The sequence below is a fragment of the Esox lucius genome, chromosome 6 (assembly GCF_011004845.1).
Source record: "Esox lucius isolate fEsoLuc1 chromosome 6, fEsoLuc1.pri, whole genome shotgun sequence".
NCBI lineage: Eukaryota > Metazoa > Chordata > Actinopteri > Esociformes > Esocidae > Esox > Esox lucius.
Window position 1 is genome coordinate 7,402,682 of NC_047574.1, and position 12,889 is coordinate 7,415,570.

Genomic DNA, 12,889 nt, shown 5'->3' on the forward strand with positions numbered 1-12,889 from the left:
CGTGTCCATGTTTTCCCCCTTATTCCAGCCTCATTTGGGACTCGGTTGGAAACAGGACATCATGCCCTGTTTTGATCACTGCTGCTGTCTCTTACTGTAGCTCCTCTCTGCCCCCCGGAGCTCCCATCTGTCTCTTCCAGCTCTCATTGGCTGACTGTCCCCTTCTGCCTTGCTGCTGTCACATTCTGCCTCTGATGGCTGGTAATACCTGGGGCGGTGGCTGGTAATACCTGGGGTGTATTCATGGCGGCAATGATTTTTTTTTTGGAAAACATTTCTACCACCCAGCACAATCTTTCAACCACCAATTTCATCAAATAGTTTTTTGTTTGGATGAATCTGCTGTTTCTTCTTTTTGCTCCTGTTTGGCGAAACGTTTCGCGACTAATCGTTTTTTATGTCGGTATGAACACATCACCGGTCTGATCGTTTCATCTTCCCTTTCTGTTTGGCCGTTGATTGCCTTGCACTCATGATTCAGAGGATGCTTGAATAATTACCTAAATTATCCAAGGAGCCTCAGACAAAATTACGGCGACGACTCCACTTCCGTATGTAAATATTGATGTAAATGTAGTCTGCAACCTTGGCAGAGAACAAGGCTTTGAACACTGAGTTTAAACTAGGGGTTATTTCCTGAAGGTCAGCAATTTATAAGGCTGGAAGTTGTAATCCATTGGAAATGGTAAGCAGACCTCTCTCTCACGCGCGCTCTCTCCGCGCACGCTCTCTTGCGCTCTCGCTCAGTCGCTGCTCTCGCACAAAAAATGATTTATCCTCTTCCCGCCACTGATTTTTGAATTTTTGGACTGTTCCCCATCTACCTTGTCAATCAACCAGATTAAAGCCGGACCGCCTGCAATGCTGTGAGGTCCCAGTGGCCGAGACCCTCTCCGCTGGCCCACGAACGGGCAGGGCGGCAGACTGTTTCAAAGGTCAAATGGCAGCATGTTACAGGACAGAGACCATTTCAGAACTATTTGAGGTAATTGGGCCAATCTTGCTGTGATTCTCTGGCCTGCTTGGAGAAGCGGTTGATTCCCGAGCAGGTCTTTAACTGGAGGGAGCAGGGGAGAGTTGTGTAAACACCTCGGACTCTGAGCCCCTGCTCCTGCGTTCTAAATGGCACCCTGGTTCATACAGAACACTTATCTTCAGGAGGCTCTTCAGTCCGGCTAGGGCACTTGGTAGTGATTAGGATGTGGTTTGGGGATGTGTGAGTGGTCACGCTGAAAGCTACGCTAGACGCCATCCTTAACTCAATTTAGATAGCTCTTATTAAACTTGAGAAGTTGTGACTACACGTTTTGAGTGGCTAGTCCGAGTTGTCTGCCCTACGATAATCTCCCCATGTGAATTTCAGTAGAACTCTGTTCTTTCAAATTTTTGCTGTTTTCCTGTGATCTTCTCTTCCCGGTTGGGGATCCCATGCAGGGATCTCTGTCAGGGCCGAGACTGATTCTTTCATCCTGTCCTTTGACCCCAGTGGGAGAGACCATTTGCTATTTAATTACCCGGGTCGCTTTCCCAGTGGTCATTTGAATTTCAAATGGTTCATCCTATGCCCCTTAAAACAGAGGTGCTGTGACGCAGCAAATGACCAATCCATGGAAACGACAGAGCGGTGCTAAAGCTTAATCACTAGCGCCTGCTCCCCAATAGGAACCAGATGACAGCCGCCGTCAGAGCTGTGTGCTGTTCTGGTTCTGTTCGATCTGTGAATCATGTTGTAACAGACTCTGCTCTTCAAAGCCAGAACCTAAACAAACTCTGGCCTTCTCCCACAGGAACCCTCTTCTGGTCTTCCCCCCCCAAAACTCCACAGCCTCCCCGCCGCCCCCCCCCCCCCCCCGCTTCTCCTCCACCTCCTTTCTTTACAGTGAGCCTCCTGTACGTGGGATAGATTGCTTCCTATTTCTTTCAGTCTTCTGTGAAGATGGAGCAAGCGTGTCTGAGTTCCGCCTGGGCCATGCCTCCATCTGCACTGTTCGGCAATCTAGCGGCGCTGCGCACCACCCGAGGTTCTGTCCAGTTCTGTTAGGCTACAACGATTGGGTTTATTCTACAGTGGAGGTGGCTGTTCAGATGTATTCTCATTCCCCCTACCTCCTCTCATTATACTGGCAGGGTTGAGGACGTGCACACTGAGAGACGGGTGAGAAATAAACCGTATGTCCCTCCCTGACATGGCAGAGCAAAGGTTAAAGGTCACCTAATAGTCCAGCTGGAATTTAGATTGGATGCTGGCATAGAGATCCCTGACTCTGATTTATCATGGCCACTGATTGGTGCATGACTCTCTGAACTTCACGGAGGTTCCCGAATACTTCCAGGATTCCAGAGGAGGCATCAGTCTTCGTTTCGGGGGAGGGGGCCGGGAGAGGTTGCCCGGGGCGTCTTAACTAGCTTAACCACAAACCTTCACAGCAATGTTCAAAAAGTCCCTTTTCTCAATGGATAGTTCGGGAAGCACGGCAAAGTTTTGGCATAATTGTGTGAAAGTAATATTTTAGGGATGTTAAAGTGGGGTTGATTTAGGTGTTTCACTTTAAACCCAACGCATTGCGTTTATGTCAATATAGCCTTTGTGTGCCCATTCACCCACCTCCTTCCCCTGGGAAATGTGGTGGTCACCCCATGCTGTCTGCAGCTTAAGGCTGATTGTATGTCGCGCTGGACTTGACTAAAATGTGGTGTTATGGTGTCATTCCAGCGTGCAACACAGAGGTGGAGAAGGTGTGTAAAGTGTCTTCTGAAGATCACCTGCAGCCCTTCAAAGACCGGATGGAGGAGTTCCTCGGCCAAGGTGAGTGGAAAAAGATGAAGCGTCAAGCCGCTGCCCCGTGGGTCCCACATCAGTCGAGGATGATTATTTTATTTTTTTATAAACTTTTAAAGGAATATAATAGTTTTTTGCTTGTTATTCGTGCAGTGTTGTTTGGTGATTGGAAAAGCTAATTCATTTTAGAGTAAGGCTGTGACATAACAAAATGTGGGAAAAGTTAACGGGTCTGAATACTTTTCGAATGCACTGTATCTACTTCTTGATCTTACCTGATTACTTTTAAGCTAATTCCACACTGTTATTGACTTCCTACCCCCCCCCCCAAATTCCTCAAATTCCAATTACCCATTTCCTTAAAATAATTGCCCCCCCCACCCCCAGTTGAAAGTGAATCACTGAGCAGTAATTTCACCTACTGAGAGGCATTATAAATCAGTGTCGCTAGCATCCTCCTTGATTGTCGCGGCTCAACGCTGTGGAAGCCTGGTTGGGGCAGTCTGGCTGTGATTAGCCTGGACCGGTCAGGACACAGCTCCACTTAATGTGGTGGATAATGCTTCGTGATGTTCCATCGACCGTGAAATTTTGGTAACCTTCCGTGACCATTCATCTCCGGCGGTGACCCATGGAGACCTCCGGTCCTGGGGGTGTCAGTCTGGAGGTCTGGGGGTGTCAGTCTGGAGGTTTGGGGGTGTCAGGCTTTATCCTGCCTGAGGGGCTGGGGGTTGGGCACAGGGAGGACCAGTATTGTCAAGATGTCTGACTGAGGGGCCTGGGGGGCTATGGGGTTGAGATGTCAGCCTGGAGGTCTGGGGGTGTCCAGTTTTAATCTCTCACATTGTCTGCCTGGAGGTCAGTGTGTCATGGGTCCACCCGCCTATCCACCTCCTTCCAGGAGACACACACTGCCACAGGCAACCGTCCACCTCCTTCCAGGAGACCCACGCTGCCACAGGCAACCGTCCACCTCCTTCCAGGAGACCCACGCTGCCACAGGCAACCGTCCACCTCCTTCCAGGAGACCCACGCTGCCACAGGCAACCGTCCACCTCCTTCCAGGAGACCCACGCTGCCACAGGCAACCGTCCACCTCCTTCCAGGAGACCCACGCTGCCACAGGCAACCGTCCACCTCCTTCCAGGAGACCCACGCTGCCACAGGCAACCGTCCACCTCCTTCCAGGAGACCCACGCTGCCACAGGCAACCGTCCACCTCCTTCCAGGAGACCCACGCTGCCACAGGCAACCGTCCACCTCCTTCCAGGAGACCCACGCTGCCACAGGCAACCGTCCACCTCCTTAGTCTCCACAGTCGGTCAGGAGGGAGCGCTTTATCACAACAAGGTCCTTGGTCCACAACTGAGCTTGGTTCGTCAGAGAGCCGTCCAGAGCGCTAAGCGGTCACTCACCCCTCCCACCTACGCTAGCTGCTCTCGCCAGCACTTTCTGTTCTCTTGTTTGTGCTTAACAGTTTGTTTTAGTGTCTGGGGTTGAGTGAATAAGTTTACGTCAGACGCGCCTTGACCTTCAGGCGGTTCATGCGATCTATGGACTTGCATGCATCCAAGAACTTTACATTCAAATAAGAACCTAAATGTTTGCACATGTGGCTTTGTCTACCAGTCTGACTAGGAGGTAAAGGCTTTGTTGGTGCGAGGTTGGTCTGACAGCCCTGGGTTTCCAGAGGGTTGTTTGATCTCTGACAGAGGTCTTTCACATTGAGAACCAGCTCTCATCTAACAGCCCACATAAGGAGAGACGAGACCAAACCAGCCACTTTCAGAATGTTTTCTTGGGCACGTACTTGCGGTATGACACCGCGACATGGTACAATAAACGTCCCGACTCCAGACCATACAGGATTGCCAGTGAAGAGTGTTTGACAGATTGTTCCCTATTGTGGTCATGGTGGTTGTTTGTTTGCTGGGTTTGAGCCAGTCTGTGTCAACAGTAAGCTTATCGTCCGACCATGAAACCAACCATGCCGTGGAGGAGAAGCTGACTACTGGAGAGCAGCAGTCCCCAACCGAACCCTGTCCGGCGTTACCCCTAGGCTATTTTTCACCAGCGGTAACACAGCTTCACAGAAAACCGCTTATACATTTTACCAGGGGTAGAGGGAATGTTTTGCCGTTTTGGAGCTTTTCCTGCAGTTTTACAAAATGTTATTGGTCTAAGTTTACAGTTTGTCGTGCAGTGGTAGACAATTCGCCAGGTCTTTACCGTGTTGTTGTGATTAAAGCTTGACAGTAATTTTCTAATGTCATGGTATTTGTCCATAACCTAGGATGGTGACCACTACACGCTACATGGTCTTCATAGGGCCTTCTCTATGCATGTGTCATAATAATTTTTTGTCTTTACCTCACTAGATTTGGTGAACTTACAGGGAGAATTGTGCAGATTTTGGCACCAGGGCCTGTATCCACATAGCGTGTCAGTCTAGAGAATAAGTGCTTAAAAAATTGAGTTCTCCATAAAGCTTCTTCAACCGTAAGATTCATCGCAGGTCTTCAATTATTTAAGATGACTCATGAGGTGCCCTGTATGAAGTTGCCTGTCAAGCACTCTTCATGGGGAACCCGTACTTCACACACGCTCTTATTGGTTAATGAGCAGTTTTCAACTGCTTGGATATTTAAGCGGTTTGAGAATGTCATTCAATTGTCTTTCAAAGGCTGTTTTAGTTGATTAAGTTTACAGGGGAATGTTTTACTAAACCCAAAATTATTAGAGGACAAAGATGGGCAACATGATTTGGTGTTTAGTGCTTGGCGCAAATGCTGTAATTCACCATGTATAGTCATTCTACAGTTTAAAGCGGAACAAGAAACTTCATATCTGACTGTGCTGAGGTGTTCTAGTCAGAGACTATAAATCAGTTCTGTGTGGTTTAGTGTCTCTTGGTGCTACCACATGTCCCTGGGAGGGGTTGGTATTTCCTAGGAGGCAGAGCTTAATGTATATCACGGCATTTCTCTCTTGCTTGTTCCTTCACCACTGAGAAGTGAATGGATATAGGATTGCCCTCATGAAAGACACGCACCCTCTGCTGCCACGTCAAAAGAGCCTGTTCAAAGATTGCTAATCTTCATGGGCTTGTAAGGTCTGGCTCTACAGATAAAACACTTTCAACAGTCCATCTAAAGACCCGTTATACATTAACTCACTTGAAGGGGAACAACGGCAAATTAGAAAACTGTTTCCATTTCAATCTCCCTGACTTAGTGCTGGACTGCCTCTCTGAGTGTTTACCTCTCTTGTGAGGAGCGACAACACATTCTAACTTACAAGGTTGTACTCCCCAGTAAGCACTGTCTCCATGTTCCATTGTACCTGGGTCTGATTTCATTCTGTCAATGTTTCCTCTCTCACAGCTAAATCTGACCTGGAAGCTCAGGAAAGCCAGCTCGGTGCCACGCACAAGATGTAAGGAGCCATCGCAAAGCAGCCGCAACACGTCTGCCCTCCACCTTGGGCATCAGGCAGCGCTGAACACAGCCTTGCAGAGTTTAGAAAGTCAATAGCAAGGAACATCACTGTAGCTGTTCTTATTTTGAACATAAAAAGGCCATTGGTACCAACCTGTCTGCATGTTCGTGCTGCACTGTGTCTATGGGGTCTGACGTGCAGACAAAACATCCAGCCATGTAATCCGGTTAGACGTCAATCCAATAACCATCGGCAGGAAATATGGCTCAAATTACTTTTGCGGTCCGAGGAAATTGTGCTGTCATCGACCACAAGCATAGGATCCTAGCTTTTATGGATGGTCGCATTTAATAATGTGAAATTTATAAATAAACCAGTGATTTAGTGCAGCGGATTTTAATGCGTCTATTATTTGAATGAGGAGTTCTTGTTTTTCACATGGCCTTACAAATCAGACACTTGGTATTAGTCTACAATGACAACAGGTTTGTCCTTAGATCCTCTGTGTCATATATTTTTGTCACTCTGAAATATCAGTAGGTTTGTCCTCTTTGACGTGAAATTACTGTTGTGTCTTCAGATTCCTGGAGTTGACGGTCTTCTACCAGGTGAAAGCAAAAATGGGAGAGAAGGAAGTATCTCCTTGCACATTCTTCTCTGTTTGGCACGAGTTCTCCTCTGACTTTAAAGACCTCTGGAAGAAGGAGAACAAGATCATCCTTCAGGAACGGTACGGACGACTACTTTCTGTCTTCTGTCTCTGAAATAGTTGTTTTTATTCTACGTGTTTTGTTTATAGGTAGTTGTGTGTATTGAACCTTGTGCAAAACACAATTAATAGACACTGCTACTTTTCCAGGAATGCATTGGGTGTTACACAATTTATCAATGATGTATAGTGTTGGATAGTAAATATTGTGTTATTTGATGGAATGTTGCAGAGGAAATGTGTGGGGTTGCCGCAGTTCTTTGTTTCAGGAGTTGATTTATTCCTCCTCTAAACACAGTCACTGGCCTCCTCCGCTAGGACGGCTCTGGAGGTGAGCTTTGTTAGGTCGTTCTTTACATGTTTTGAAAACGGACCTGCGCTCTCTGAGATTCAACATCGGAACAGACTGCAGGTTGAACGGTCTTCATTCGTGACTGAAACGGGGGATCTAACGTTCCGTTACCCCCAAAATGCCTGAAACCGTGCATCTGCCGGTCTAGCCTGGGAAACGGTCTGGGGACAGACATGATCCGCCTGATGCTGTAGCCTGTCTGGGGTGACGGTGTTAAACCTGAGCCGCTGGGCCCAAATGGCTCCCTATCCCTGTGGCTGAGGGTGGTGTACTCCATAGGGGTCGGGGGTGGAGTTTGGGAGGTGCTGTGTGACTGATGTCTGAGGCCTTTGTTGTGACATCTTGTGTTTGGACTCGGCAGCATTCCTCAATTAGTTTCGTGGTCCGAGAGATGAATCGTCCCCCGTTTTTTGCGACGGTTAGTTCAGGCCTGGGTTAACCGTCCCTTCTGGGACGCCTGGCTTTTTCGCGGCCGTTTCAGCCCTGAACGGGCCCACCTGATTTCAATTTAGTCAACGCCTGATTTGTAGTAGACCGCATCGGGGCAACGGCCCCATGTGTGAAATGTCTGGTGTGGTCCCGTGGATGAGGATTTGTTTTAGGATGAGACCCCGCTCCTGGCCAGAACGCTGACACAGGTGTGAATCTTGTTTAGCGGTCTCTGCCTGTGCTGTGTTTGCGTTCTGCCGCTGTGGTTCCACACATTTGGGAAGCCCAGTCTCCCGCGAAGTGGCCCGTAACGTGGCCCATGTGCTTGTGATTAGATGATATCGGCCTCATTAAAATTCATTCAGAAAGACGCAAACCTGTTGCTGAACCACGTCTGTGTGGTCAACCCCAATAACAACAAGAACACAAGCGTGTGGCGTCCCGAATGGCGTCCTGTTCCCTGTGTAGTGTGCTGCTTCAGCCCAGGGCCCTTCAGGAGTAGGGTGCCGTTTGGGAGCCGGCCCGGACTGGTCTGGGTAGTTTCCAGTCATTCGATGAGGTTTCCTGATAATGCAACGAGTCAACAAACTAGTCATTTTGCCTCACTACAGATAAGTCCATGCTTGTTACATTATTCATTTTAAACAACCAACTACCAAAGGAGCCTTAATCCCACGCACACGCTGAATGCACACGAGTGTGCACGCACAGACGCAGAGTGCGCTCACTCAAACATGCGCCCTTGGTCTGGCTCCCTCCCACACCCCACCCCCAACATGCACACACGCACACTCCCTCACCTAGACGGAGCAATACACACCAGGGGATCATGTCTGTCTGTCTGAATCTACAGCGATAATGTACAGTTTATATTAGGTTACAGCAGAACGTACCACGAGCTGTGTGCGCACATACATACATACGTGTGTGTGTGTGTGTGTGTGTGTGTGTGTGTGCGCTATAGCGCGGTGCCCTGTGAGAAGCCCAGGAACATTTGTCCTGGTTTCAGGGCATTAACCTGGCCGGCCAGGAGGAGAGGAGGGAAGTCGTTTCTAAAGAAAACATCAGGAGGCACTCCATCATCTTGTTCACATTGGCTTTTCACTGTTTGTTCCAGGAAATGAACAGTTAGGATAGTTTGACCAGAGGCTGTTCTTGACTCTCATAGTGGAGTGCCCAGTCTCTCTGACCCTCATTTAGAATAGTGCCTTTAACTCTAGTCCTCCCAGTGGAATACCTCGCTTCTGACTCAAACCCTCATCTGATACCTCTGCCTCAGACAGTGAACACGCATATTAGTTAGATACATGCCGTGAGAAGCCTGTCTCCTGAACATGGGAGGGAGCCAACCTGTCTGCGCAGTGACAGTTGAATGTGATACTCTCACGGAGTGTAACGAAGTGCCCTCAAAGCAACATGGCAACCGCATAGATCTGTTCACCCTGTGGTTACGTCACCTTGGTAATCAGCCCGTGGGCGGGTTAGGTGTTTACCTTTCATCTAGCCAGCGCCCTGCGAGCTCTGTTTGTTTGCTGCTATTCCCGGTGAGTTTGTTAGGGATTTGTAAGTTGGTTTGGATCGGAGGCGTGGATAGAGTGGGAGGGTGTTATAAAGGTGTCTCGTCATGAAGCCTGCTTGGAGCCTGGAGAAGCGGATGTCTGACAGATACTTAGGATGAAGTTGTAAACGTCGAGTGATGGATAGTGTTTGCTAAGTGCTGATGAAGTGGGCACAAGAGGCTGTCCCACTTTTCCTCCCTGTGCTCAAATAAATTTGTCGCGGTCTCCTGCTTGGACGCCTTTCTGCCGGGCTACGGTGCACGTTTGCCCCAGTGTTAACCCCATGTCTTCCAGTATCTGGTTGTCTACTTTCTGGTCAAAAGGGACGCGGAACCTTTATTCGATCTTATCTCTGGTCTGTCGCTCGAGATCAACGGCGATGGCTTGCAACCTTCACTTCTGTCTAGCTGTTAAAATACTTCAGAGCTTTTAAAACAAATCCTGGCCCATATAATCAACTGGTATTGGGTTAGGCAGTGCTATTGCCCTAAAGAGGTTTCTGGAGGATTAGTGAGATCCTGACCCCAAACTAGGCACCTTCCCTGGGTGGAGGAGACCACTTACCTTCCTCTACCTCCTGGAGGAACTGTGACTGCTCTTGCTGAAGCTTCACCGCTGAAAGACCCCCTCCGTACTATTTGCTAGAGCTAGTGATAATCGGAGAGAAATGGACAATGAGGGAGGGAGGGGAGGTTCTGAAACAGAAAAGCGGGCGACATCGGCTTTGCCCCTGTAGAGAGACACAAGGCCATGTTAGAACCTGACACTGGGAGATGCAAAGTGCACCTCCAGGCCTTTAACTCCCTCCAGCTCTGTTCCCCCTTCTTAAACTAGTGAAAAGCAAAACTAAAATGGTCAAAATGTACTTATTTTTTTCTGGTTGTTGATGTTAGTGTTCTAGAGCTTTGTTGATCAGTGGCTCCCAGACATCTCACCTGTACTGGGCGATGGGTCCCGTGACCTCTCACCTGTACTGGGCGATGGGTCCCATGACCTCTCACCTGTACTGGGCGATGGGTCCCATGACCTCTCAACCGTACAGGGCGATGGGTCCTATTATGTTTGTGATCTCCTAATAAACCAGACCATGTGTTAGGAACAGTCTAACATACGCATTAGTGTGTATGTGTGTGTGTTGCCAGAAAACATATCTCCAGTTGGTTGGAGGTTAGGAAAATGCACTGTGTTCTCTCCTCTTTAATCCTCCTGTTCCTTTGGTGGAAGAAGGTGTTAGAGTTGAGTGTTGGCTGATAAATAAATCTGTTTGGTGGCTAGTCACCCTCCTCCGGTAGTTAGGGGGAACCGCACGGCTTGTTGGCAGGCGAGAGGGTGGTTGTGGGTAGATTGAGTGTCAGGCTATCAGTTAAAACTTCCAACCCCAGAGATGAAACTACAATTAAAATCTGTGAAAAGGAGGCGTCTCATTTTCCCCCTCCTGCCCCTTACACACGCATTCACGCGCAGACTTTGAGACATTCTGTCCCTCTACTTTCATTCTCGACCCTGACCGATTATTCAGCATATTCTGCTTAATGATATCCTGTTTAAGTTTACAGACAAGCAGCTGAGACAGGGAAGAGGAGACTATGGGGGGAGGGGAGGGGAGACAGGAGTGTGAAGCCTTGGTGGTAATAGTAGGACAACTCTCACCATACTGTGTGTCCCATACCTCAATGTCCGTCTCTCACCCGTTTCTCTGTCTGTCAGGGTCTCACCCGTTTCTCTGTCTCTCGGTCTCTGACCTGTTTTTCTGTCGGTCTGTCGGTCTCTCCACTGTCCTGTGTGCATCGCATGTCTGTAGTCCCGTTGCTAGTGTCTTTGTGTAGAAAGCCCCCTGGTGTGATCCCTGCTGTAATAAAATGTGTAGGAAGTCTGGTGAAACGGAGCCAAGCTCGACCTTCATTAGCCGCTGTGCTTTTTGTCACTGTGACAAAAACATGCCACTCTATTTTTAGCCGATTTTTGGGAGTGAATAAGCCTTTACTCAATCAACATAAAACTGGGAAAATGTTGCATTTTACACAGGCAAGTAATACATTAGTCATCGTGGAGATGACGGATGCTAAAAAAAGGCTTGCTAGCTTGCTATGTCTGTAGCCAAAGGTTACTTAAACAACTGCTGGACAACTAATTCGAACAGAGGAATAAGACTTCCCATGCTCTTATGACACCACTATCACCCTGTGTTGAGTGGGACTGGGACAGTTAAAGGTGTCCTTTTACTGGAAGGAAACGTCCATCTCCTACCACTGCACACGCATGCGTTTAGATCTACGCATGTTAACTGTAGAGCAGCCTTAAAAGGCGAGGCAGAGAGGCTGTTCGTTTAACAGTACGATGGCCTTGGTGTGGAAGGTTTGCCTGTCCTGGTTTTGTCGACATGCTCTCTGTTGTTGTTAGATAACCAACTGTGATTTATGAGGAGGGGGAAAAAAACTGCCAAGGAACCAGACGCTGAAATAAAATGACAAATATTTTACTCCGTAGCTTACTCCCATATATTTGTTTGGCAATTTCTGACAAGGCCAATTCTGATTGATTGAGGTCCGGGGCATATATGTCCAAAAGCCTGGGGAGGAGGTGTTTCTGTGGGGTTCATGTCTCTGAAAGGTGGCTGTTGACCTCCGTAGGACGTCCTATGACTGTCAGTGTCGACGCATCACGCAGGCTCTGTTAAGGGTGCTGGCTCTGTTAAGGGTGCTTAAACCGCTTGTGACCTGCACATGTTTGGATCATTCACCGTCTCGGGAGCCCGTGGCGGTGTCGGTTGGTGAGAGGCTGGCTGGCTGAAAGAGCTGGTACCGGGAGAGCATTAGGCAGAGATTAGTGGTGTTTGTGGTGCGCCGTGGCGTGCCACCCCCGGCCCCCCAGCGGCGTGGTGCTCCGGTGGCAGCCGACCGTAACCTCTGGTGCCAGGGATCAGAACCGTGCTGGGCGGACCGGGTGTGTTACAGCCCTGCTGAAGGGGTGGCCGCCGTGGGGCGCAACCATGTGCTGGCTTCGGTACCGCAGCGGCACCGGCCTCGATTAGAGAGCTTTGCAGTTAACTTCCGAAACAGTAGGTACCTACCCCGTGGTCCCGTTGAGTGACAACATTTTATTTTCAACCGTTCCGCGCGCTACCTCCAAAATGGTCAGAGAAGAACCAGAAGACATTTCCTGTCTGGAAAGTTCCTAAGTGTTGTTTTTTTACCAAGTGCTCATGAGTGAAATCTGCCTCTTAAGCAGGAGGTTCGTAGAGGTCTTATAACAAATGTGTTCTGCTGATCCATGGTCCACGTGGCTCACAGGTCGCCACAACCAGCTGCATCGCGTTACCTCTAAAGATGGTTGATTTAAGAAAAATTGGAGCAATTTAATGGGTGAGTCCATTTATAAAGGCGCTGAATTGACCTTGTTCCTCGAGGAAAACCCATATTTGATAAGTATCCAAACTCTGTTTGCGCCACGGCGCATCACAACCACCCCATTAGACATTAGAGTCTTTGCAGATCTAGAGTTTTGTTTTTCCTTCAATACCTCGCCTCAGAGGGGAGGCCACTAGAGATGAGGACAGACATCGCCGTGATGAGGCCTGTGGCCAGGGCTGAGGGTGGGCTTGGACCTGCCATGGTGATACAAGG

The 12,889-nt window shown here is 48.8% G+C and overlaps 1 protein-coding gene across 2 annotated transcripts in view; it reads left to right on the forward strand.

Moving 5' to 3' along the window:
- fmn2b (formin 2b) overlaps positions 1-12,889 on the forward strand; it is a 52,086-nt gene that overhangs the window by 37,597 nt on the left and 1,600 nt on the right. For both annotated transcript variants that reach the window (XM_034292760.1, XM_013134178.4), the window contains 3 exons: positions 2,714-2,806; positions 6,163-6,214; positions 6,798-6,947. In XM_034292760.1, coding sequence (XP_034148651.1) covers positions 2,714-2,806; positions 6,163-6,214; positions 6,798-6,947 — 295 coding nt within the window. The remainder of the gene's footprint in view (positions 1-2,713; positions 2,807-6,162; positions 6,215-6,797; positions 6,948-12,889) is intronic.